At 38.9% G+C, this 27,534-nt stretch overlaps 1 protein-coding gene across 15 annotated transcripts; it reads right to left on the bottom strand.

Annotated features, from left to right (window-relative positions):
- Positions 1-6: 6 nt before the first annotated feature.
- On the bottom strand, positions 7-27,100 carry fam189a2 (family with sequence similarity 189 member A2). Of its 15 annotated transcripts, none has more exons than XM_040156237.1 (16): positions 27,012-27,076; positions 26,373-26,657; positions 23,716-23,772; positions 21,612-21,652; positions 21,348-21,390; positions 20,826-20,842; positions 20,606-20,651; positions 12,902-13,012; positions 11,249-11,368; positions 8,534-8,641; positions 7,720-7,853; positions 5,092-5,227; positions 3,613-3,709; positions 2,314-2,484; positions 857-1,197; positions 7-619 (listed from the first exon to the last, which is right to left on the bottom strand). In XM_040156237.1, the coding sequence occupies exons 1-16, from the start codon at positions 27,021-27,023 to the stop codon at positions 299-301; spliced, it is 2,040 nt and encodes a 679-aa protein (XP_040012171.1). In that variant the 5' UTR covers positions 27,024-27,076; the 3' UTR covers positions 7-298. The 15 variants fall into 15 exon arrangements, with proteins under 15 accessions (XP_040012171.1, XP_040012169.1, XP_040012170.1 ...); XM_040156235.1 differs by having other exon boundaries at positions 20,606-20,656; positions 27,012-27,070; XM_040156236.1 differs by having other exon boundaries at positions 3,637-3,709; positions 20,606-20,656; positions 27,012-27,070.
- Between the last annotated feature and the right edge of the window lie 434 nt (positions 27,101-27,534).

The following is a 27,534-nucleotide window of genomic DNA, read 5'->3' as shown; positions in this document are numbered from 1 at the left end:
TTACTCAGCAACTCAGCAGCTCCTCAGCATCCAAGGTTTGGGTACCTTGTTTCAGTACAAGGGGCCCATATTTTTTGTATTTCACAAATAAATTGTCACAAAAATAGTATTAGAGCAAAACTGTTTTTGAGAAACTGCACTCGTACACACTCATTTGCACACATCACGCACAAATAGATCCCCCTAAGTTGTTGGATTTGCAGTCCATGGATTATAATATTTTATTTCTTAAAGTTTAGTAACAGATAAGGCAGCATCCAGCCCTCACCCACAATATGTTAATACCACAGGTTTTCCCTCAAAGCACTGTCTCCCTGAAGACTCCGATGAGACTGTGCGGTCGAGGATGATAAGGATGATCCAGGTGGGACCCAGTCCTTGACCCTGTCCTTGAACCTGCTCTAGAGCCTGCCCTCAACACAACCTTTCTATTATCTCCTTGGTGTTCTATTGACTCAAGTGCTGCACAGGTAAAGGAGCTAAGGTCCCCACAGCTCTGGAGGTGCAGCAGACCAGGCCTTCTCCTGGGAGGGAGGTGAAAAGACTGAGAGGAACTGCCTGCTGGCTGCTGCTGGCATGATTTAGGTTGAATGGGACCAATGTCTGAGTCAGTGAACACCTGAAAGAAAACAGAAAAATATTGTTTCATGGCACCTGAAAATATAGATGTTGCACAGAACAAACATATCATTTATTAATTAGTATTGATTGATGATCTTGAACTAACGCAGTCCAATTCAACAGTCCTGTAATAAATCTTCCTTCATGAAGGTTCTAATGTTGTGTTGAAGTTTGTGTTGAAAATGCTTCAGAGTTTTTTGTTTTGAATGATAAATGTTTCTGTACGAACTCCTACCTGTTCTATGTAACTGGCACAGCGTACAGCCTCTTCCATGTGCTCCTGATCTGACTGCAAGACATTTCGTATGCTGTCCACCAGCTGCTGGACCTCGGGGACCAGGCTCTGGGTGTCCGGCTGCTCCAGGATTTTCCTGACCAACTGCTGCGTGTCTCGGTAGCTCTTGTAGTCCACCAAGGAGCAGGGTCGGGGCCGGCGGGGAGTCTTAATCTCGTTGTTGAAGTGTCGCAGTGTGACCTGGCCCTGGGTGTGTGCAGCCAGTGTGGACTGGGAGGTCTGGGTGGAAGAATCTGTTGTCTGAGTAAAAGGAGCGAGGGGAGTGTCGCTGCCACTCCACGCTACAGCATACATGAGGGGGAGAAGATGGTTCAGGTTCCACAATTATCCAAATATATCCAACCTATCTTCATGTGCAAACAGTGCTTGAAGCATGAAACTAGTGGTTCAAATTACCAAAGGAAAAAACCATGAAGAAATTTGTGGCTTAAGAAAAAGGGTTGAAAAAATGCCGAAATCCTTAACTGTACTTAAAACAGTATGTTTTATGTGGTTAAAGGAGGGACAATGGTAGAGCATTCTGCACTGATCTAATTAATAAGTGGTTCTTACAGTATATCTTGCCCACAGCTGCTTTACAGTGTATCAAATGTTTCTCCTTCAGTTCATTAAAACTCTGCAACCATCTGAAGTCAGCAGAACACGTCTGGTGATAAAGCAGCCTCTGATTGGAGAAGTGCTACGTCAGAGTGCAGTGCAAATTAAACCAGGCTGCTGCAAATTTAACACACCTCTACACACATCAGACTGGTTGGTTATAACTCCATATTCTGCCTGTTTAAGTGGGAGGTACTAATTAAATCTGTGCATCCTTTCTATTTTTTCTTTTCTTTTTTTGGAAATTGTTTTATTCTTAAGTAATGAAATGCTCGTCATGTCCCATCGTTTATAATGTGACCATTTACAACACGAGATACAAGTAGAATAATGAGTGAAATAGCACTGGACTGATATGATCATATACAGTTAAGGTCCATAACTATTTGTACAGCAACAGGGTGGTAACTGCAAATGGTTTTCATCCAAGTATTAAAAATAATTCTTATATTTATAATTGTGTTGGTTTTTACAATTATTTTTGCGCCTCTGGAAATGAGGGACTATGTATAAAAATGTCTGTAATTCCTAAACGGTTAATATGATATTTTTGGTAACTCCCACTTGACTCTGACTCTTTCACACACAGTTGATTTCAAATTTGTTGGATGGTTTTTAGATAGTGTGCTGAATAAATCTCAAAGGGTGAACAAAGAGTGTTGATGGATAACTGTCAGTTCTCCAATGGGACAGATTGACTGGATGACTTGCTGATTTGGTGTGTCAAAGTGGTCTCATCTCAAACTGGAGTACCAGTTTCCAAAGACTGCATAGTTCCTCATGAGCAAAAAAAAGCCAACCTCTAGCAGCAAGGTCCATCAACACTGGGTCACTTTTAGAGCGGCAGATCCCTGCTTTCTTCCAGGGGGTCAGTCCTGAAGTGTGCTGCTGCCACTGAGGAAGCAGCTGCTGCTGTGGCTTAGCCTGCGGAACGATGCCTGTTGACACCGATATCATTTGGGGACTCATGTCTGATCAGATACAGACAGATGGACACACGTGCTATTAGAAGAAAAGGCAGTGTCTGACATTAATTTTAATCAAATAACACAGACTGATAGAAGATGGGTGGATGTTCCTATCCCAAATGTTTGTGTCCAGAGAAATGTAGCACACATTGCTTAAGGGTGTTTCCTGATTCTCTTTACAATAACAGTTTATTGCAGAGCCAGTCATGTGATTGGCTGCTGTTGTGGTCTGAATGAACAGACATCCAAGACATGAATTAAATAAAAATGACCTGCACCTGTATGGTGCATTTTGACTTAATCGGATGTTACATCCTGCCCAGTGGTTTTGATGTTTGACTAACATAAAAGTGAAAATGAAAATTGAGTTTTTCTAATTTCGAGTTTGTCATCCATCACGTGCACATAAAATGGAATGGACATTCTATGGATAATCTTCATTTTAATATTGCTAGACAAGAAAACAAAAGCATGTATCTTGCTTTAACGAATTTTCCAGCCATGGCTGAGAGTACAAACAATTCAGGTTAAATGCATGAGGACCATGGCTAAATCCCCACATCAGGTACTATTTCAGGACAGGCTGCAACATTGTGTTTGTGTTTAAACTGTAGTTGGAATCAACATTAGTTACAGTAGTCTCCCTGCTTGGCCTGTGAAGCCTAGCTATTGTCAGGAGGGGTGAAGTGCTTGTACTTGGACATTGTTACAGAGCTCTGGTGAATTCTCTGGATTAGGAGGACCATCAGAGTGAGAGTCGGCATAGCTGGGTTAGTGGTACATGGTTTGCAAACTAAAAAACAATACATAATGAAATGCAGGCTTAACACACATGTACACATACTAAGCTGCACTGCACATCCACACAGACCATGTAGCCCCTTCACCCCTCATGGCAATGTGAGTAGGAAAACTCAAACGATGTAACAGCAAATCCATGTTACCAACTGCTTGATAATATGGCTACTGTGACAGAAACAGGAGCACAACTGTCTTAATGTTTTGTTCCACCTTATCAGTGAATCAGAGGGCAGTACAAAGATTCACAGAGCAGTTGTCTCTGAGTTTTATGTTCCCTGATCAACCAGTCAGTCATATTTCTGCCATCCCCTAGATCAAGGCCCATCCTACCTGGTGTGTGGACATGGGTCCTACCTCGAACACAGGTGGGTGGAGGTGGAGTTGTAGCCGGGTTCATAGTTAACCCTGTCAGAGCAATCTCTGTCTCCTGAAATAAACAGAGACCATCACACTGGTATAGTTATATGAACTAGTTAAAAAGGTTGATTTGGTTATCAAGAGTTTGACAAATTTATTTATCTTTTTACATTCAGAATTCATTAACATGATGAGTTGCCAGTTTCCAAATTTACTCAGGTTTTAAAGATAGGGCAGTTAAACCTATAAAATTTAGTTAAATACCCTAAAAAATTACAGTAGAAAAAACACAAATACAAACTTTTGCTTGTGGTGGGTAATCCATCACAGTGAACACTCAGTCAGTATTATTATTTGTGTGTGTGTTTGTTTGTTTTTGTTGTGTGATGATGCATTAGAGACCATTTAAAATACTGTCTTAGTGATGCAATCATGTACGCTCCAATGTTTAGTCTGCAGTGAAGCAGTGCACTGATGATCTGAAAGATGTTGATGTAACTTTGGTCATTTTTGCAACACATGCCTGATGCTGGTATGAATATGTGACATTCAAAAAATTTAGCATTGAGTCCTATTAATTCAGAAAGATTTGTGACATGGTTTCAATGGAGAAAAGGTTTCATCAAAACTTTGTTGTTAATTGTTATGTATTGGTTATGATGTGTTGTAGCGCATTGTTTCCTTCGGCAACATCAAAAATTACTTTTCTGTAATGAGCCCTCATGTGTGACACATGTAGAATTTTTTTTTATTAATCCATTACAAACCTTGACTGCAACTATTCACAGCAAAAGTTTAATCATTTTCCATACCCGTGTTACCTTCAAAAAGAGAAGGTCCAGAAGATTAATATTTAAGATAATAAGAGACTCTGAAAGGCAGAACAATGTACAATGTAGTAGTACACAACCGCAATTTTCAGCCTGGGACAGAAAATGTCAAAAAAACTTTTATGTTTAGAAGATGAAAATCTCAAACGTCGATTAGTGTGGAAAACGGTCAGTAAAATCCACATAGTTAATGGACTACAAATACAAACCCACTGGCATGGTCTCTTAAACACATTATAATCTTGATGTGTCAAGATTATAATTCAGAGCTAGATTAATCAGCCAAGTCGCTTATTGCAGATATACCGGTATCCTTGTGTGTGAGAAACAAGAAACTGCAGGACAGAATTGCCAAACTACACTTGAGGTCAGAGTCTCCCTTACATAGTTGATCTTTCAACTGTAAAATGTCCCACACAGTGTGCATCTTGGTCAAAATCCTTTAAAAAAAATTTAAGGGCTCCTTGTCAAGATTGATATGTGTTTATGTTAAAAAAAAAAAAATACTATTGGCCGATATATTACATGATTTTTACAACCCTCAAGTATTTATATCAGTATAAGTTTTAAAAATCCAATATCAGTCAGGCTATAGGGTAAAGGATGCTAATTTGGAGTGTACCTGTGTGACTGCATTGGTGGAGCTTCCAGCAACAGCCTCATATGGAGGTGGGGTATCTAGCGGACAAAAGACCTCTACCCCTTTGATCCGAGCCCCAAAGATATGAGGAAGAGGTATCACACTGTCCCCGAGCATCCTGAAACACAAAAGTCAAACAACAAAATAACCAGTGAGTTATCATGGGCTACCAAGCTAGTCAGACACATCAACACTAAAAGCAGGACTGAAATAAAAATGTAAGTACAGTCAAAGTGTTGTACACAACACAGAGATTGGAGTGAAACTGTACAAGCAGTCTATTAGGATTAACAGTCCAGGGGCCTCATTTATAAAACTGTGCTTTGATCAGAAGTGATGGTACACCATAAAATAATCAGATTTATAAAACAGTGCACACACACACTGCATTTTTTCCCTTATAAATCACAATCAAATTAACACACATGGACGAACCTCATAATCTGCCCACCACACTTGCAGAATTAATTATATATGGTCAGAGCAAAACCCTCATGGATATAGATATACAGTTGTATGCAAAAATGGAAGGAAAATCCATATTTTGTTGATTTTTTTTAAGTGACAAGAAGTGTCACATGCCTCCGTATTGACTCCGTTTCCCACAATACTCAACTTATCACATTCCTACCTGAACTCTGCCCATGGTATCAGCATTTACAGTAATGTTTGGTACTGTAGCTCAGTGGCCCATGATGTCATTTTATCGACAAAAACCTATGCTCTATGCTGTACCACCTGTGGCAGTAAAAGAGATACCCCTTTTCTGTAGAGTAGTATAAAGGACCACATTGTCCTACATTATCACTGGCCTCAATTTTATTTTAAGACAATGCTAATTAGCTGGTGTAACTGGTAAATTCTTCTGCAAGCCAAGCAGTTTTAAAAGAAATAGAATGTGCTTGATTCCCTTTTATTTCAGAATGTCCACAACTCTCTGGAATCACTCCATTGCTCCACGCACGTTGTGCCCGGCCAGAGATGCAAGGCCCGACTCAGCTGATGAGCTAGGAGAAACGGGACAGCACACTTCCTCTAGCCACTGGATCTGCTTTACGCTGTTCGGTGGAAAAGACGGACAAACAGCATCTGGTCGCTCGCAAGCACAGTCATCACCTGTCTATATATAGTTTCATAGCTGACAATGCATATGAGTGCAAAAACCGAGGTGTGTGCCTTTCCAAATCATGTCCAATCAATTGAATTTACCACAGGTGGACTCCAATCAAGGTACAGAAACATCTCAAAGATGATCAAGAGAAATGGGGTGCACCTGAGCTAAATTTCAAGTGTCATAGCAAAGGATCTGAATACTTATATCAGCGTGATATTTCAGTTTTCAATTCAATTCAGTTCAATTCAATTCAATTCAATTTTATTTATATAGCACCAAATCATAACAGAGGGGCATGTTTCATGGAGAGCAGGTCTAGACCATACTCTTTATAGTTATATTTACAGAGACCCACCATTCCCCCATGAGCAAGCAACTGGCGACAGTGGCAAAGAAAAACTCCCTTTTAAAAGGTAGAAAGCTTGAACAGAACCCGGCTCATGGTGGGCAGCCGTCTGCCCCAACTGGCTGGGTTGAGAGAGAAAGAGAGAGAGAGAAGGAGAAGGGGGGGGGGGGGGCATAGCGCAGTAGATGTATAACATAAATATGTGTAATAATAATAATTACTAATAATAACCGTAACTAATAATAAAACTAATCATTTAAATAATAGGGTGAATAATATTACTAATAAAACTAAATATAATAATAGATGATAATCATAATAATTGAAGCAGTGGGTGTTGAGCAGGCTCATGGGGGCAGTAGGTGGTTTGCAGGCACAGATCCAGACTTTCTAGCGCAGGGGGCAGAAATAACTGTGTGTGTGTGTGTGTGTGTTTCCTTTTTAATAAATTTTCAAAAGTTTCAAAAATTCTGTTTTGCTTTGTCATTATGGGGTAAGCATAGATTGAAGACGGAAAAAAATATATTTTTTAAATTTAGCATAAGGCTGCAACATAAAAAAAGTTGAAAAAAACTGAAGGGGTCTGAATACTTTCCGAATGCAAATCATAACCATTTACAGATTGGTTATGATTTGGGTTGAACATACCATTCAACTCAAAACTTTTAAAATAGAGAGGTTCTTATGGAATGACTTATTTCCAACTAAAAGCACAAATGCAACATAACACCACTGGTCTGAATATTTATAACAAAGTGAATATGTTATTCATAATTTGGTATGAAGTGAAATTAAATGAATGACTAGGACCATTATAAAATGCAGCTTCAATTCACTACCTCGCCATCTGTGTTGCCAGTTTCTATTGTCTCCAAAATGTTTGTACACCTGACACAGAGTTCCGTACAGGTACGCACATTATACTGTCAAGTTTCTCCCCTGTTTTGTGTGCATGCAGTGGTTATAAATGAAGCTCCTGGACTGGGATGGTAAATAGAAGACTGATGGATGAAAAGCACTGTAAAAACATAATTAGCATTACATCACTGACACTGCGTGTGTGTGTGTGTGTGTGTGTGTGTGTGTGTGTGTGTGTGTGTGTGTGTGTGTGTGTGTGTGTGTGTGTGTGTGTGTGTGTGTGGGCAGTTACTGGCGAGCCAGACGTGGTGTGTATGAGTAGAAAGTGGAGAAGTAGGAGGGAGGAGGGGCTGGGGCCACAAACTCATCTGGGTCTGTGACCTGAGTATGCTCCTCCCTTTCTTCCACTGTGGCTCTGGGCTCGTCCTATCACAGAGCAAGGACACGTAACATCACATATCTTCTTAAATACTTTTACATTAGATGCACTTCTTTAGGCATATCGGATAACTGTTGGGTCACATGGTGAATGGACACATCAGGGAAGGATGTACAGTGCTATCATTCAGGGACTGATCCAACGCAGCCCAAAAGGAACAAAAGATACCAAGAACTATTAAAATGCACTGATTGCACAGAAACCAAACATGGTTTAAAAAGTTATTCAAAGCTTTTTTAACCTTTTAAGCCATCATGGAGAAGAAATCCTTACTTGTCCCATTCTTTATGATAAGCTACCCCCTACCCCCCCGGTTTGTTGGTTTGTTAATATTTGTTAATATTATTTATTTTAATAACCCCACGTTGAATAATCTGTTTACCATTTTGTTAATTTTCCATCATCTTTCCCTGTACTCCCACATTTTAGTCTTCTCATTTGTCTCTTATTTAATGAGTCCTTCAATAAGTACTTCAGTCTGTGACACTCAGACTGATAACTGTTTTTCTTCTTGAAATGCACAGTTACTCTGGATATAAAAACATCCTCATCTCATATCTTATTTCTGATGTGGATATTTCCAAGCAGTAGGCTACAGCATCAACCCATTGTAGGTAATGCCCAACATTAGCCTGGTAGCAGCACACCTGGCTGTTTGTGATCATACCATGCAGGGTGTCCTTGCTGTGAAGATCTGCAGGTACCTCAGGGCAGCTGCCATTAGGCACACAGCTGTGGTCAGAGCGTTCAGAGAACACAGTGCAAACAACACTTTCTGGGGGAGAAAAAGACACAATCAGATCAGTTAAGATAGAGCAAAACAAACCAAAGGCTCAATTTTTATGGGGTGTAAAAATAGTGAAGAACAAAAAGATGATAATTAATAGTTTAAATGTGTTTTGCTCTGCTCTTTGGTACTTTACTACCTGGTAGAGCATACATGGTGCAAACATTGATTTGTGTATGGAGTTTATTCAAATTAGGCCAGCGGGGTGTTGTTTTTTCCTGAAGGTTGGGTATTAAACATGATAATAAGTTCAGACATTTGAGAGCCTGTTATGTCTCTATTGCAACATCAATCAACATAGAGCCGAAGCTGAATATGTTGAGGGAATGTGTAGCAAATATCAAACAGCATTAACATACACTCAGTGACCACTTTATTAGGAATTCCATACTAATACTGGGTATGATATCCCTTTGCCTTTCAAAACAGCCTCAAATCTTCATGGCATGGATTCCACAAGATGTTGTAAACTGTCCTCTGAGATTCTGCATTCTGATTTTTACATAATTGCATAACATCATTTATGCAGATTTGTCAGCTGCACATTCATGCTGCCAGTCACCTGTTCTACCACACCCCATAGATGTTCTACTGGATTCAGATCTGGGGCCTAATTTATAATGATCCATCTCACACATTTAATTTCACTTCATATCACACGCTACTTATAGATCCACTTTATCAAAAAATTCAAACCACCAGTTTTATTTGTGCTAGTAAGCCATTACTATTCCATAAGCACCTTTCAATTGTAGAAGATATAAGCCAACTCAAATCTCAAATCAAATTCAACTGAATATTTCATCAGTGCTGTCTCACCATCACATTCCCCTCCCCCGGATCACAGAGAAGAGGGCCGGACTGCATGCTACTGACTTTTGCGGCCAGTTGTGGAGCGCGCTGTAGCTCCTGAAATGCTAGTATTTTGCCACTACATATCAGGTAGCAGGATTCAGGAAAGTCTGACTTGCCTTTCCCTGTTATTACATATGAATATATTGAGTCCTTTTCAACTCAGCCACATTAACTAGGCTCATTGTAGAAATCCCAGATAACATCACATAGCATTAAACAATTCCAGAACAGGACATCAATAGTTTTAAATAATATCTTCTAATATTGTGCATATATCACCAAGTATGATTTTAGTTTTCATAAAACTAAAACTAAAAACTGTTTGTAAAATTGTTGCAGTGAACATGACTGTGCTGTCAGGCCCACAAAATGCACTGGAGACACTGTAATGGCTGCCACACACACTCTGCCTTCTACAGCCACCTCACCCAACACCACCTGTATTAATAATCAACTGTAACAATGAGAGAAACACCTATATGCTGGATTGTGGAGTTAAATACAGGATTTTTTGTGGGTTTTTTTTTTAATATTTTGTGTGTGATTTTATCAGCTGTGTACGTGTCTATACTCTATAGATGCTTAACAAATACTAAGAGGTGAGCTTCAGTGTCTCTGGACCTTCGCTGGTCGGTCAATGCTCTGACGATGCGCAACAAAGCGTTCAAGGCACCCACCTCCATGTGTGATCACTTTGTATAATCAGGGAAATTGTCCTGTTTGTTGCATTAACAGCTGCAGCCATCAGCCTGCAAACTTTGTTTTGTTTGTAACACTGCCTCCATACTCCACAGCAATAATATGCATATCAATATACATAAGGGATATGCATTGACCATTCTTTTGGGCAGAGCATGAAGTTTGCCAAAGTGTGCACATTTTCAAGATGATTGTGATTTATAAATGGAAATTGTGTGGAGGTGTGCATTCGCACTGTTTTCTAACCCTGATTAATTCTTTGTGTACGCCATTTTCAGCTTTTGTGTGCATGTACACTTTTGATATGGATCCAAACACTGTTTTATAAATGAGGCCCCTGATGACTGGAGAGGCCACTGAAGTAAACTCATTGTCATGTTCTTGAAACCAGTTTGAGACGACTTTTGCTTTGTGACATGGTGCATTATCATGCTGGAAGTAGCCATTAGAAGATGGTCAATTTGCAGATGGTCAGCAAAAATACTCAGAAGTGTTGATGTGTGATGTTGTTGTTATTTTGGTGGAAAATGTGTCTTAGACTTTGGATTGAGAATAGATGTGTCAGAGACACATTTGTTTCTGAACATCACTTCACATCACAAATAAAATTGAATGTGTTGAAAGAAGGAACATTGGTAAATCCATCTGCATTGCATTGAAAAAGTCAATGTTTTGCATGTACAGTACATGCCATGGTCATTACACTTGCATGATTAAAATAAGGCCCAAAATCTCCAAATAACGTCCACAACCATAAACTCATCAGCATTTCAAGAACCTGGTGTAGAAGACAACAGGTTCATTGAAAAGCATTGTTTGAGAAGCAATGTTTCATGCTTTCAGCTTCAACTAGCAAACACAATTAACTGTAACGCTTGAATAGCAGGAGATTTAACAACTCACATACTGTAGTACAAAGACTGAGGAATGTGCGATATTTATGACTGCATGTAAGTGAAAATAGATTAAATTTGCATTCCTACTTAGAATGTATTCAACAGACAGCTCACAGTGACTATGCAGTGCTGTATAAAGGTGTACCTTGAGCAGGATCCTCATGGTGCTGCAGGAGTGGGCAGGGTGGAGCTCCAGCAGCTTTTCCTCTGGACATTTGGAGGTGTGGGAGACGGAGCAGCAGTAACATACATCTCCATCCTCACTCTGAAAAAACAGAGAAGGAGAGAAAGAGAGAGAGCAAAAGAGAGAGGGTAGGATTTGATGTGATACACTCCTTAATTCATGACATCCCAGAAAGATCAAGACCTCTTCATCAGGAGCAGCTAAAAATAATAGCTTTTACAGCATATACTAAGCAGCAAAATCAACTGATCAGCTATACATAACACGTACTACTTTATTTGGTGACTGTGCAAAGAATACAACATAAACAGTGGTATGGATATTCATGGTCCCCAGACTCTTAATTATTCTGGTGACCTTTAAAGGACATTACAACTTGGGTAGACATTAATGATCACCTCACTCAGTACACAGTGTCAGCAGCACAACATCTCAAAAAGAATCCGAAAAACCAGTCCATGCATTTGTTACCTCTATACTTGACTACTGTAATAACTGTCCAAATTGCTCTACAAATAGCCTCCAGTTGATCCAAAATTCTGCAGCGGAAGTACTGATAGAACTTAGAAAAAGAGATCAGATTTCTACTATATTAGCTTCTCTGCATTGGCTCCCTGTAAAATCCAGAATAGAATTCAAAATCCTTCTCGCTTGGTTATTAAAGACTTTGTAGCCTTTAATAACCAAGCTCGATCGTATATTAAGGCCTCATAAATCTTGTCCCCCCCTCCCTCCCTACCTTTCTCTCTTCCTCTATTCCTCCCTTTCTCTCTCTCTCTCTCCCTCCCTCCCCCTCTTTCCCTCTCTCTGTCTCTCTCTTTATCTTTCTCTCTATTTATAATCACACTACTTCATATCATTTACTTTGTGTCTTCCCGTAGTTTGTACTTTTTCTCTGTGTCTTCTCTTTCTTTGTCCTCATTCAGCAAGTAGCTCTGATTCAGGGGTTGCAGGATCTGGAATTGGCACTACTACTCAACACTCATCATCCTCATTACCTCCACCACCAAGAAGGGTATGTTTTCACCTGTGTCTGTTTGTTGGTTTGATTGTTTGTTTATTTGTCAACAGGATCACACAAAAAATCCTGAACCGATTTGGACCAAACCTTGTGGGAGGATGGGGAATGGGCCAAGGAAGAACCCATTAGATTTTGGTGCAGATCCAGTTAAAGGGGTGAATCCAGGAACTTTTTTTATTACTTTCCTTAACATTGCGAGATAGGGCATTTCTCGTCTTGGTTGAGGTATGCGCTCTTCTGAGTGCCAGTCTAGTTATTACATACTTTTTTCATATCAAAGCAGGCCACTATTCCTAATTTGTCCTGCTCTATAAGTATATTTGATAATATTTTAGGGAGACGTCTACCTGTTTTTTGATATATTTTATGTCAGTTTGACATTAATGCTGTTTGCTGTTGATGCAAAATCAACAATTCCCCAACACTTCCTGTAGTCTTGATAAATTCTTTATAATGTCCATTTCCTGGCACAACAGATTCTGAATCAGAAGTTTACACACGAGGAAAGCAGATGTCAACATGAAGGAGAAAGAATGCAGAAAATCAAATGATAATACCAAAACCAGAGAGACAGAAACAGGTAGCAGCCTCACCAGTTGGCAGCTGGTCATACTGGAAACCAGCTGGGCTCCCTGGCAGCACAAGATGAATCCAGCCAGATTAAGGAGCACACACACCACAGACAACAGGACAAACACATTGACCTGGAGATGGAGGGATGGATGGATGGGAGGGGTGAAAGAAGGAAGGGTAGACGTAAGGGGAGATGGGTTATTGTAGTTTGAATACTAACTCTGTGTACACATTCTGTAAAAAAGATTTTATAAACATGATGTGACAAAGCAGTTACAGTAAATTGAAATGTAGGGCAGGCCATATGCATGCACATACAGAGATGAGATGACATTAGATTAGAACAAAGTTAAACTGAAATCACAAAAGTTGTCCCTTTTTGCACTAAAAGTGGTTTGCAAATGTGCTGTTTATATTTTGAGCACTGAAAGGAGGAGAATGTCTTTGAAGATACATCAGAAAAGTTCCTTTAGTATATGTTTAATTGATGGAGACACAGTGTAAAACTTTTACCAGAAACTGTTGTTTACAAGCCAAGGGCAGACAATGGTGGTGGTGAAGAATAATGACAACAACAGTCACCATTTAAACTGACCAATGTTGTTATGCTGTTGTAATATTGTTAACAAAAGCTTTTAAGCTGCTCAATGTGCCATAGCCGAGTAGTCAATTAGCTCTCTAGCCTGCAAACTAGTGCTGGCATTGCTTTTTTTCCCTGGTGGATGTTTGTTTGGCAGCTTGTTCAACCAGCGGAGGTGCAGCACAAGATGTTTCTTCCAGTAAATCCACATTAAGGCAATGTGTGAACAGGGTAAAATGTAGCTTTAACAAAATGATCATGTAAACCAGCCCAGTGAGGGTTGGGTGATGTGTAGCAGTAAAGTTTTCTGTCTCTTTAAACTTTCTCTATTTATTTTAAATGCCAATATAGCCAAACTAGTTGTCATTAATCTGGATTCATGCTGATTTTGTCAAACGTCAAAACAAAATAAGGAATTTATCTGCAGGAGCAGTTTGGGAATGACTGCTGATGAACATGTAGTGTTTAAGGGCCACAACTTAATCCCTATTTAATCCCTGTTCAGTTGTCTAACAACAAAAAATAAAAAAAATGTCCAGTTGTAGGCAAAACTTTGGGCAGCCCTGGGCAAATTACATATTTGGTTGATTTGAAAAGGAGTAAATACAACCCCTGCAGTAAACATACAGAAAATTGACCTTTCTCCAAATGTTAATACTGCTACTTTTTTTCATGAATTTAAAAAATAGAAAAACACAAACAAAAATTGTGCCATGTGCAAAGGTTTGGGAAACCTAGTTTGGGAATTTTCAGCCACTCTTCCTACAGATCACTTCAAGATGTGAGATATCTTAGGCTGCCCTGCACATGCAGTATGTTTAAGATCTAACTACAGATTTTCAGTGATGTTCAGGTGAGACGACTGAGTTGGCTGTTCCAAAAGCTTCAGCTTGTGTTTCTTGAAGAAGTTCATGGTGGATTTTGAGGTCTGCTTTGGATCATTGTCCTGCTGTAGCAGCCTCATTTCACTTTCAGTTTCTTGACTGACTGCAGGGCATTTGTATCCATCATTTGTTGATATTTAGTGGAATCCATTCTTAGTTCTATCTCTACCGTGTTTCCTGTGTCACTGGCTGCCACACAACCCCAAAGCTGAATATTTCCACCCCCATGCTTAACAGCTGGCAAGATATAAATTTCATCAAATGGTGCTCCTTTTTTCCCCCAAACACACCTTTGGTGATTGTGGTCAAAGGGCTCAGTTTTAACTTCATCTGTCAGCACTTGTTTCCAAAACCACTCTGGCTTAACCAGATGTTGCTTTGCAGACCTCAGATGCTGACTTTTAGAGATGATGATGAGGTTGCAGGTAAGCTTTCCTTCTGATGACTCTTCCATGTAGACCTGGTTTGTGCATCAGCACTGCACAGCTATCTTGATCTTTCAGATCTTGAGTTCCACAGTTCCCATGGTTCTTGAGTGTTACCACGACATTTGAATAGTCAGAGAATTTATGATCAGCTGACAATTCTTAATGACAATTCTTACGGCCTCACAAGTCATATCCTGTCAATTAAAGCCTGACGAATTAAAGAAGGACTGAGTGTTTTACAAGTAGAAGGGGGCCCAAACTTTTAAACATACTGCAATTATTGTTTCTTTTTTCTTTTTTTTAAGTTCATTAAATAAAAAGTAACAGTGGATTGACACTTGAAAAAAGGCTTATTTTTAATGTCTGTTTTCTGCAGGGGTTGGATTTAGTAGATAATTGGTGGACTTTCTGGGGAGGACCTGGTCTGATTAGGAGAGATCGCATACATCCCATGTTGGATGAAGCAGCTCTTTAGTTTATTAGTAGACCAAATCCATGACAACCCAGAGTTGAGACCAGAAGGTACAGTTGCAGTACTATATGCTTCTCTGTGCTTCCATTAGGGCAGTCACCCACTCAAAACCCCATAGAGACTTTGTCTGCTCCCCAAACACCTAAATTAATTAACTCAAAAGTAAACAGATGAGGAGTTGTACATAAAAACCTAATAAAAATTAAGACCACCACTGCAAACGTACAACAAAATAGGAGAATTAAATGTGGACTCTTAAACATTAGATCACTCCCAACCAAAGCTGTATTAGTAAACAATCTAATATCAGATCATCATATTTTGTCCTACTCAAACCAGGCTATGTCATGCTAACTATGTTAACCTAATTGAATCCACTCCCCCCAGTCACATTCCTCAAGGCACCGGCCAAGGAGGTGGAGTTGCATCCATTTTCAACTCAAGCCTATTTATCAACCGTAAACCTAAACTCAACTGTAACTCAGTCGGAGGCCTGGTTCTTAGTCAACCTTGAAAACATTAAAGCCTATCCTATTTGTTGTGCTGTACTTTGCTCCTGGCCCAAATTCTCAGAGTTTTTAATCAAGTTCAGTCCTTAGTACAGATAAAGTAATTATAGTAGGTGATTTTAATATTTGTGTGGACGTTGATAATGATAGCTTTAGCACTACATTTGTCTCATTAAAATCAATTGGCTTCATTCAGAGTGTAAATAAACCTACTCACTGTTTTAACCACACCCTCAACCTTGTTCTGACTTTCAGCACCAAAATTGAACATTAGTCTTTCCGCATAATCCTCTTTATTGGATCCTTATTAAATAACTATTGAATTCCTATTACTGGACCACAAACCATTAGGGAAAAATGCCTTTACAAGATTTCTATCTGATAGTCCTGTAGCTAAATTTAAGGAAGTAATTCCATCAACACTTAATTCACTGCCATGTTTCAATATAACAGAGGACACATGTGCTAACTTTAGTCCCTCCACAATTGATCATCTTGTTTATTGTGCTGTAGGCTCAATGCAAATGACATTCAACTCTATTGACCCTCTAAAAAAAAAAAGAAAATAATAAAACAAAATAGGTTAGCTTCATGGTTTAATTCCCAAACACGCATATTCAAGCCAACTACGCGAAAACCTGGCAGGATAGTCTCAAAACATATAGGAAGGCCCTCTGTAGTACTCATCTTAATAGAGGAAAATAAAAAAAACCCTCGGTTTCTTTTCAGCACTGTAGCCAGGCTGACAGAGACTCATAGCTCTATTGATCCAAGTATTCCTACAGCTCTCAGTAGTGATGACTTCATGACATCCTGCCCTCAACTGGCATTGATTTATCTTCAAACACAGGAACCTCAGAGACAGCTGATATATATTTAAACAGTTTTTTTCCCCATTGACCTTTACCAACTAACTTCAACAATTTCTTCATCTAAATCATCAGACTTTTTCTTAGACCCCATCCCCATCATGATTATGATTATTATATTATTATTATTATATTTAGTTTTATTAGTATTATTATTCACCCTGTTATTATTATACATCTTTATGTAGTACCTTTATTGTGCTGTGTTCTCTTTCCTCGTTGCATAATGGGAAGTCCCCTGGCAGTCTTGGCCTATAGCAACATAACTAGGGGAGCCAGACAGGAGAAATTTGATGTCTTTTCCTAGTTCCTCTCAGTACTCGTGCTAACAGCATTCTTTTTGAGAAAGGATGTGCTTGATCTTTGCAATGTTACGTAGGTGAAAAAAGGACAGTTCTTGGAGTTTGTTTTATGTGGGAGTTAAAGGACATATCCTGATCAAATACAAATCTGAGATTCCTAACAGTGGTGCTGGAGTCCAGGGCAATGCCATCTAGAGTAACTATATCATTAGATAATGTGTTTCTGAGGTGTTGGGGGCCAAGTACAATGACCTCAGTTTTGTCTGAGTTTAACAGCAGAAAGTTGCTGGCCATCCGGGTCTTTATGTCCTTTAGACATACTTGAAGTTTAGCTAACTGATTGGTTTCATCAGGCTTCATTGACAAGTACAATTGGGTATCATCTGCATAACATTGGAAGTTTATGGAGTGTTTCCTAATAATATTGCCTAAAGGAAACATATATAAAGTGAACCGAATTGGTCCAAGCACAGAACCTTGTGGAGCTCCGTTACTAACTTTTGAGTATATGGAGGATTCGTCGTTAACATGCATAAACAAAAGATCTGATAAATAGGTTTTAAACAAGTTTAGAGCAGTTCCTTTAATGCAAATGATGTTCCATTCTCTGTTGTAGGATATGATGGTCAATGGTATCAAATGCAGCACTAAGATCTAACAAGACAAGTACAGAAACAAGTCTTTTGTCCGATGCAATTAGAAGGTAATTTGTAACTTTCACCAGTGCTGTCTCTGTAGTATGATGCACTCTAAATCCTGACTGAAAATCCTTAAATAACCTATTATCATGTAAAAAGTCCCACAACTGGTTGGTGAAAGCTTTTTCAAGGATCTTAGAAAGAAAGGGAAGGTTAGATATGGTATAGTCTATAGTTAGCTAAAAAATCCTGATCAAGAGTAGGCTCTAAGAAGAGGTTTAATTACCGCTGTTTTAAAGGACTGCAGTACATAGCCTGTTAATAAAGACATATTGATTATATCTAGTAAAGAGGTGCTAACTAAGGGTAAAACTTCCTTAAGCAGCCTAGTTTACCATTAAAGAAGCTCATGAAATCGTCACTACTGAGAGCTATGGAAATACATGGATCAATGGAGCTATGATTCTCTGTCACCCTGGCTACAGTGCTGAAAAGAAACCTAGGGTTTTTTTATTTTCCTCTATTAAAGATGAGTAATATCAGCTCTGGCATTACAGAGGTCCTTCCTATAAGTTTAAAGACTCTTGCCAGGCTAAGATTAGGCTTTTTAAGGGGAGGTTTAATTTCAGCTGCTTTAAAGGAAAGCAGTAAATAGCCTCTTAATAAAGACATATTGGATTATATCTTATAAGGAAGTGCTAACTAAGGGCAAAAGTAGCCTAGTTGGGATGGGGTCTAAGAAAAAGTCTGATGATTTAGATGAAGAAATTGTTGAAGTTAGTTTGTAAAGGTTGATGGGGGAAAAAAAACTTTAAATATATATCAGGTTTTACAGCTGTTTCTGAGGTTCCTGTGTTTGAAGATAAATCAGTGCCAGTTGAGAGCAGGAGGTGATGAATTTTGTCTCTAATAGTTAGTCCTCTTTTATATTGAAACATGGCAGTGAATTAAGTGCTGATGGAATCAGTTCCTTAAAGTTAGCTACAGCACTCTATCAGATAGACATGTAGTAAAGGCATTTCTGCCAGCAGTAGGAATTCAAAGGTTGTACACCAAGTGTCCTTGGTGTACTGAACCCCATATTGCCTCCGGTATATCATTTGTGAGGTTTAACTTGATGTTTCTTTTCAGCACTGTAGCCAGGCTGACTGAGAGTCATTGCTCCATTGATCCATGTATTCCCATAGCTCTCAGTAGTAACGATTTCATGAGCATCTTTAATGGTAAAATTCTAGTTTTGTCAACTGTCACGGATTTTTCTTCAAAAATGGGGACCTTAGAAACAGCTGTAAAACCTGATATATACTTAGACAGTTTTTCTCCCATCAACCTCTGCCAACTAATTTCAACAATGTCTTCATCCAAACCATCAACTTGTCTCTTAGACCCCATCCCAACTAGGCTGCTTAAGGAAGTTTTACCCTTAGTTAGCACCTCTTTACTAGATATAATCAATATGTTTTTATTAACTTTATTTATTTATTACTGAAGTCCTTTAAAACAGCTGTAATTAAACCTCTTCTTAAAAGCCTACTCTTAATCCAGATGTTTTAGCCAACCACAGACACATATCTAACCTTCCCTTTCTCTCTAAGATCCTTGAGAAAGCTTTCACCAACCAGTTGTGGGACTTTTTACATGATAATAGGTTATTTAAGGATTTTCAGTCAGGATTTAGAGTGCATCATAGCACAGAGACAGCACTGGTGAAAGTTACAAATTACCTACTAATTCCATCGGACAAAGGACTTGTTTCTGTACTTCTCTTGTTAGATCTTAGTGCTGCATTTGATACCATTGACCATCATATCCTATTACAGAGAATGGAACATTAATTTGCATTAAAGGAACTGCTCTAAACTTGTTTAAGTCCTATTTATCAGATCGATTTCAGTTTGTGCATGTTAACGATGAATCCTCCATATACTCAAAAGTTAGTAACGGAGCTCCACAAGGTTCTGTGCTTGGACCAATTCGGTTCACTTTATATATGTTTCCTTTAGGCAATATTATTAGGAAACACTCCATAAACTTCCATTGTTATGCAGATGATACCCAATTGTACTTGTCAATGAAGCCTGATGAAACCAATCAGTTAGCTGAACTTCAAGTATGTCTAAAGGACATAAAGACCCGGATGGCCAGCAACTTTCTGCTGTTAAACTCAGACAAAACTGAGGTCATTGTACTTGGCCCCCAACACCTCAGAAACACATTATCTAATGATATAGTTACTCTAGATGGCATTGCCCTGGGCTCCAGCACCACTGTTAGGAACCTCAGATTACTCTTTGATCAGAATATGTCCTTTAACTCCCACATAAAACAAACTCCAAGGACTGCCTCTTTTCACCTATGTAACATTGCGAAAATCAGCTGCCATAGGCCTAGACTGCTGGGGAACTTACAATGATGCATCTAGCTCCTCCCTCCTCCTCTTCCTCTCCATAAGTACACATTCATATCGCATAAATGCTCGTTATTAACTTGACTTCTTCTCTCTCCCGTAGTTTTGTGCTTTCTCGTCTCTCTCCTTTCTCCTCCTGTCGCTTTATGCAGGTATTTCTACCCTTGATGCTACAGAGTCTGGACCATATTTATGTTGTACCTGTACTGTGCTATGTTCTCTTAGCACTTCTCTTAGCTTTTCCCTCCCCTCTCTCTCTCTCTTTCAACCCAGCCGGTCAAGGCGCTATATAAATAAAATGGAATTGAATTGAATGGTTTGTTTTACTTCTTGTCTTTGTTTTTACCTGCTTCTGTGAATATCTGTCCCGTGTTTTATCTGTTCCCAATTACCCCTGCCTGTCTTGTGGATTTAAGTCTGTGTGTTCCCTTCACTCCTTGTCAGTTCGTCTGTGTATGATCCCTCATGTTCCTTGTGTAAAGAATCCCGTTTTTTTCTTGCATTTGTTCCCCAGTAGTTTCCTTTTGTGCCTTCAACTTTTGTGGGGTACTGTTTTCTGTTCCTGCATTGCCTCTTGACTAATCTACCTGTAAGCCTGTTTACTTTGATTATTAAAGTGTTTTCATTGCATCTACCTGCAGTCGTGTGTCTGCGTTTGGGTCCTTTCCCTTGAGCTCCTGGCTGCACTGTGACATTACAAACATCTTACTGCCCACATTAAACACTGTACTGTATGTCAGTTAATCTGTTGCCAGTTTCAGCCTGGTCTTCTCCAAGTTATCCAGGTGCAGTCATAAAATTGGTAGCCTCAGTAGCCCATGTTGTTGATGATAACCCTTAGGTGAGTCAGCTTACCAATGGACGACCCACACCTATCAAACAGGGGCACAGGACATTTATTAAATTAAAACATTTATTTGGTGTGTACAGTCTGCTCCCACACACAATGCTGGTAATATTCACATTTTTTAAACTTTTTGGCCACACTAGAGCTTAATAAATAAAAAACACATCAAAATCACTCCAGCCATTGCAGCTGTGATTTTAATGACTCGGTTTAACTACCTTCTACTGTTAATGTAAACATTTCACATAACATTAACACAAAGTAATTTGAAACTCGAATATGTCTGACACTTCATAACTGGACAGGCAGTCGCACTGTAAATGGAAGTCTCTGGAGACACAATGTTTAGCTAGCAAGAAGGCCTGGGAAGCTAGCGTCAGCTACTTCCCTCCTAGTCTTAAACTGAAAGGTTGGTTTTAGAGTAAAAAGCACAATAATTACAGTGTTACCCACTGAAAGCTGTAAAACGTCCAATGCAAAACACAACATAGCAATAAATCTATCCTAAAATCTAGATAAATTTGACTTACTTTGCAGATGCTGTTCCCATTGAAATGCTCCATTCCTTGTTCTCTGAAGAAAGAAGATGTTTGCAAATCCGTTGGCACAGTTTAAGAATTCTCCACTTTTCATACTCAAATAAAAATGTTTACTAAAGTGTATGCTCATTATATACATAGAACAAATAAACACACACTAATACCAACTGTCACATTAACCTAATAAAATATTGAATGCACGTTACTTATCGCTGATTATTTGTTTTTAAAAAAACTGCTCATAGAAAAACTTACTTTGAAATGCAGAAATGACGTCGTAGGCAGATGATCACATGCTTTCCAAAAATGGCCGAGGGATACAAATGGTTTTTTGTTTAGACTGTAACAAAGTTTGTCTCAAATCTCTGTGTGAGCAAAATGCAAATCCACAAGCTTAGAATTTAGATCAACAAATGCCTTTTCAATTCACAATTAAAAAACAGATTCACAAATACCTGTTCCAAAGTCTTAAAATGTTAGGAAGATATTCAAAAATCTGTTTGTAAATTAACTGAATGTATTCACAGATATTTCTTTAGTTGTAGTTTGTGTATTTGTAGAGCCGTTTTATATTTGCAGGATATTTTTTTGATTTTACAGATCCTTTTTTTGTATTTGTGGAATATGTTTTATATTTAAAGATTACACATTTATAAATGAATTGTTGATCTCTTCAAGCAACTAATACAGAGACAAGTCTACTCTCATAGAGGTGTGACTGGGGTAAACATTTATATTGAAAGAAAAAAACATTAATGCAGACGGCCAAACCACAAGGGATTTATAGGAAACTATGCATCTTGTATTCTAGTGGGACTGTTTGATCTGAATGATCAGCCTCACACAACATTTCCTACTGCTGCTGTTTCATATTGACTGTAGATATCAAAAATGTGTCTACAAAACAATACAACAGGTAATTTTCTGCATTTTTGACAGCAGATCAGTTTTAAAACATTCAAAATTTATGGAACAGTGAGGAGCAGTGAGCTGTTAGAGAGAGCTGCAGGTGACAAGCTGAACAACCTCCAACTCCTCAACAAGATAACCAACAAAACTGTGGAAAGCTATTGTCTGTCCCTGCAGTATGAAATCAGACGGAGGTTGTAATTATTATTGAGCGACTTTCTTAATTAAAACAATCTGAGTTTTTCTGGCTGTAGTGGAAACAGACACAGCAGCTGTTCTTCTGTAGTATTACTGACAAAGTAGCTGCTCAACCAGTGTTTGCTGTAGTATTAATCGTCCTTGCTGTTACCATAGTAACCACACTTGTCGCCAAATGAAACAGAAGCGAAATTTTAAGGATTAGAATTTTAATCCTGAGAGGATGCTGATTTATTTCACTATGGGTGAAATCACACATACAACTTCACTATGACTACATGTCCTTTTTTTACATTTTCATTGCCTGATATTTCAGACAGATTTGTTAATTAGCTTTTTCCTTTCTGAGTAGGTTTGCCTACAGGATATGTTGCAGCCCTTTTTCCATTCACCCCTTGGCACCCATTATTTAACGTTCTGGCTGTTGAGTTGAGTGTAGAGCTAGGACAATATGATTATCTCCCGATTTGATACTATCATGATACTTGGGTGTCAATTAAATATGTATTACAATTTTTAAGTACTGCGATTCTGCAAGTATTGTAATTCAATATTATGATTTATGTGATTTTTGTTTTCTTTTTTAAGAGTAAACCATGGGAAAAAGTTGATCATATACTTCTGGACACTATGTATCTCATATTTCCAAAAACAATGAACATCACATGCCAGTCAGTCTTTTTGAGGTTCATTCAGTAGCATCATTGCTTTAACTCTGTTTTAAAGCTATGCTAATACAAAATCTGTCATTAGGAATACCACTTAGGAGGTCAGTAGGCCAAAGGCCAATACAGAAGTCTTCTACCTGTTAGTTAAATAAAGTACTGTTATAATAAATTGAAATAAAGTACTGCTATCATAAAGTTATATATAAAGTACATTTATAATTAATGAATCAAAGTGGAGCCACAGGTACTTTTATTCTGAAGCACCCAGCTCGCCTCAGGCCGGAGTTAGCAGTCAGCTATTAGCAGTTAGCGGAAAGTTAATGGTCAGCGGTGCCGTAAAATGTGAGGATTTGTTCACTGTGAGCAGGAAATTGCCGCTTTCCGGCCGCGATTTCAACAAGCTAACAGTTCTCCAGTTCATGCGCTGATGCCAGTAGACTAACTTCCTAGCTCTCAGGCTTGTTGGTAATAGTTTAAAATCCAACATTGTTCCTTTTATTAATGGATTTCAGTTTAACAGCAACACAACATTCTAATCAATACAATCACTACTTCATAGGAGGAACCAAAACCATGCCCCTTACCAGCAGAAGCATGGGCCTTCTCCATGTTGTGAGGCCTACAATGCCTGACAGAATGACCTAGGAACACATGGAGAAAAATAATGTTCATTTGGAGCAACACTGTGTGCGAAAACACAACATCCTCATATCTAACCAAATGTAATACAAAACACCAAGTTAAAAATCTGATTTTAGAAACTTTAGTAACACAAACACTGCAGTTTAATCTTGTATTGCTTTGTATGACTAGCTCACATTCATAAACTCATTTGTGTTTTTCACCTTTCTTTTCACTTTATCGAGTTTTTATTGGTGTTTTTTTTTAGAAACAAGACACAAGTAAGTGCTAGCAAGGGTTGTTGAGATGTAGTCTGACAATGTGGGTTTTTAGCCTGCAGTGGAAGATGTGTAGTGACTCTGGTTTCATGACTTCAGTGCCGAGTTCACTTCTTCACTGTGGAACAAGATCAAAGAAGAGTCTGACTGAGATGAGGGACCAAAGAATCCTCTGTAGTGATGGGATGCCTAAACATACAGAGGAGCAAAGTGTCTTCAATTATGTTCTGGAGTTAAAATGTAAAAATTATGAAAAATACTGTTTTTTCATTGGATGCTGAATGCAAACGATAGTGGCTAATTTTGTATTTTTCTAGTTTGGACTCATGATGTGGCTGTTGTCTCACTATTACTATGAATACATACAGATACAATGATGACCAGTGGAAGTTAGATAGGTACCTGGTATTGTTAGTCCTAAATGACTGCCCTAGGGCATTGCTAGACTGTCTGCCGAAAAGCGAGACTTGCCTATAAGGCCTTCGCCTCAATTACCTTAGCCTTGCTCCTATATACAAGCAAGTAGTTTTCCAGACCAAATCTCCAACTTGGGAAATGAGAATGTCTCACAATTGGAAATATTGGCATTCAGCTGTTGTGTTTTGGCTGGAAAAAAGGAAAGAGGTTCCACGATTTTCAAAAGCTGATGGATGCTCTAAAAGTCTTTGGTTTGCTCAGAAACAGAAAATGAAACAGAAGCTCTTCAGCCAAAGAACTCCCATAAAAAAGCTGGATATGTTACATCTGTCCATCCATGCTCAACCTCAAAACACTGGAGCGATGCACACTTTGCTAAATTTCCACGAACATGTGACTGTGATTAGTGATTACTCTGCTGACTAATTTGGGTTTGGTAGATGTTGGCCTATGAGAAGTTACAGTGGGCTTTGTTTAAGACAGAAATAAAACTGTCTACACAGAAATATTAATGAATTTAAAAAAAAAGGATTCCTTACAACTAAAATTATTACACATTTTTCACTGTTTTCTGACACCTTATAGACTGAATAATAAATCAATAGCTGAAAAAATAACCAAACTATTAATCAATCAAATTAAAATCCCATATCCAGTGTCCATCTGATGCATCTAGGTCCAATATTCACTCTCTTTTAGCTCTGTTTTTGGTTTCTACCAACTCCTGAGGGAAATATCTGGTTCTTTAGCTGCTAAATGCTCCACTATATTCACCTGCTAGTCTCTCACTGTTTCTGTCTACTGTTTGCTGCTGAGCAGGTAGTGGACGGTGGCTTTTTACAGCTTTTTCCCTGAAAATACCTGCTGCTGGAAACCAGGTTGTTGAGAGCAGAGTTTGTAGGTTAGGTTAGAAAGCTAAAACAATGACCTAAAAAAGATTAAAATATTTTGTAGAGTCAAAGGAAGCTGCAAAGTTGGTGACAGTTTGTCACTACAAGTGACAACTTTTCATATTACACAGCCATTTGATTTTTAATACAAAAAATATTAACTAAGCAGTGTTTTTATAGATTTTCACAAGTTATCGTTCCTCAAATAACCATAAGACTTTCCTGAGTAATCATTTCGATCCCAGTACCTTATTCTACTGTTGGTACACCTTTTCCAAATAAGCCTGGAAAACCTCTAAGTTTGCTTACAACCCATCTGACTGTCCTACGGCTGTTGTGACTTGTCCTTTTGGACTTATTTTTAGCGATGTTGCCATGATCCACATTCTCATCAGTTACTTTGGTGAGTACAATGTTATTATAACTATGAGAACCAAAGAACAGGGCTAGGAAATAAAACCAAAGTAAACTGCAGTTTTCATTTAAATCTGACCCAAGTCTAAGTCTGCAGCTCTGCAGGGTCCACCTCCTCATGTAAAAACCCATCACGACTGCATCAAAACTGCACAGATAATCAAGGCCATAACTTTGTTTAATAGGATTTTTTTTCTTTGACAAGGACCCGTATTGCTCACACTACAGTGAAATACTAATCTACCAACCCAATGGCTCTGACCGTAACATGAGAGGAAGCACCTATTAAAGCACAGAGTTTCATGTCATATCCCTGACAGAGACAAAGTAGTAATGGCATTAATGGAAACCTGTCAAATTGGCTACAGCTCATATGTTTTTTGTGATGTACAGCATTTTTGTCTGTCGTCATTTCCGTTTAAATAGTAAAAATTGATATGCACACGCCTTTCTCCCAGTATAGGGCTAATCCACATCACTGTATGTACTATGCAACATACGGAATTTTTATCTCTTACCAACCGATCTCTTTATTTACCTACTATCATATTCGAGGCACAGTTGTCTTAAAAATGAAATGCCATGCACCCATGATGATATAAAAGTCCGTGGCTAACTTACCGAGCAGCCTGCCCAGAAGGGACATGAGTTTCGGATGGGGGGAGAGTTGCTGAGGGACAAAGCTCCAAAGGACAGCGCTACCATGGAGCCGCCGAGCAGCAGCTGCAACAAGCCCAGCGATAGCAGCGGCCGCCCGGGCAGCAGCAACCGAGAGCCACTGCTGGCGATCCGGGAAGAAGCAGACAAGCCACGGGGTCGGTTTCGGTAAGACGGCTCTGCGAGCGTCGAAGCCCCGGTAACCTGACAGCAAGACCCCGGTAGCACCACTGGGAGCGACATTTGAGGCTGATCGACAAGCAGAAGGAAAAACAAAATGTCTCGGAGCTCGAGTTTAACCAGAGAAGCGTTTTTTAAAGGGATTAAAGCGTCGGAGTAAAGGGTGGATCCTCGCTGGGATCACTGGAGCTGTTCGGTACCGCTGCCATTATGGTGTCCAGTTTTACATAACATGCTGGCTGAACAGCAGGGCTTGGATTGACTTTCACATATTTTGGCAGCGGGTTGAGAAAAGTCAGCACGGGGGAGGGGCAGAGCAGGCCATGTGTAACAGGTTGGGCTGTCTTCTTTAAGTCTTGGAACAAAATGTAGAATTGAGGCCTTAGATACAATTACACACATGTATCGAATACAGTTACTTACATTTTTCACCATGCAAGGATGGGTCCCTCAGCATCAGGCCCGTAGTGAAGGGCATGGGCTTGAATAGAAAACGCCCCCACCCGTCACCAAATCCAGTGAGTAAAAGTTGAATGTGTCAAAACCTCAACCAAACCAAAACAAAAGAAAAGGTTTGTGAATATTTTTATAGTGATCAATATAGGCCTACAAAAATCCAGATTTCGATTTAAAGGCACAACACAAATGGTAACAAAAGAAGCAAGATTGCAACCTCTGATCTCAAACTGATGGACAAACCTTTAAAGGACAGGATTTAACTTAACTCACCTCACATAAATGATCTGAACTCATTTTGTTATAAGATCTTTGAAACTGATACCTCTATACTACTGAAAATATGATGTGAACACAATTTTATGGGAACTCTTCAAAAGCAGAGAAGCTTTTGTTAATATTTTGTATTATTTTTATGATATTTTATCATCCAGCAAAACAATTTATCCTGGCACACTGCATGACCAGTTTTGGACCAAAATTTTGCCTG

The sequence above is a fragment of the Xiphias gladius genome, chromosome 19 (genome assembly GCF_016859285.1).
Source record: "Xiphias gladius isolate SHS-SW01 ecotype Sanya breed wild chromosome 19, ASM1685928v1, whole genome shotgun sequence".
Taxonomy (NCBI): domain Eukaryota; kingdom Metazoa; phylum Chordata; class Actinopteri; order Istiophoriformes; family Xiphiidae; genus Xiphias; species Xiphias gladius.
This window is presented reverse-complemented; position numbering and strand designations above follow the sequence as displayed.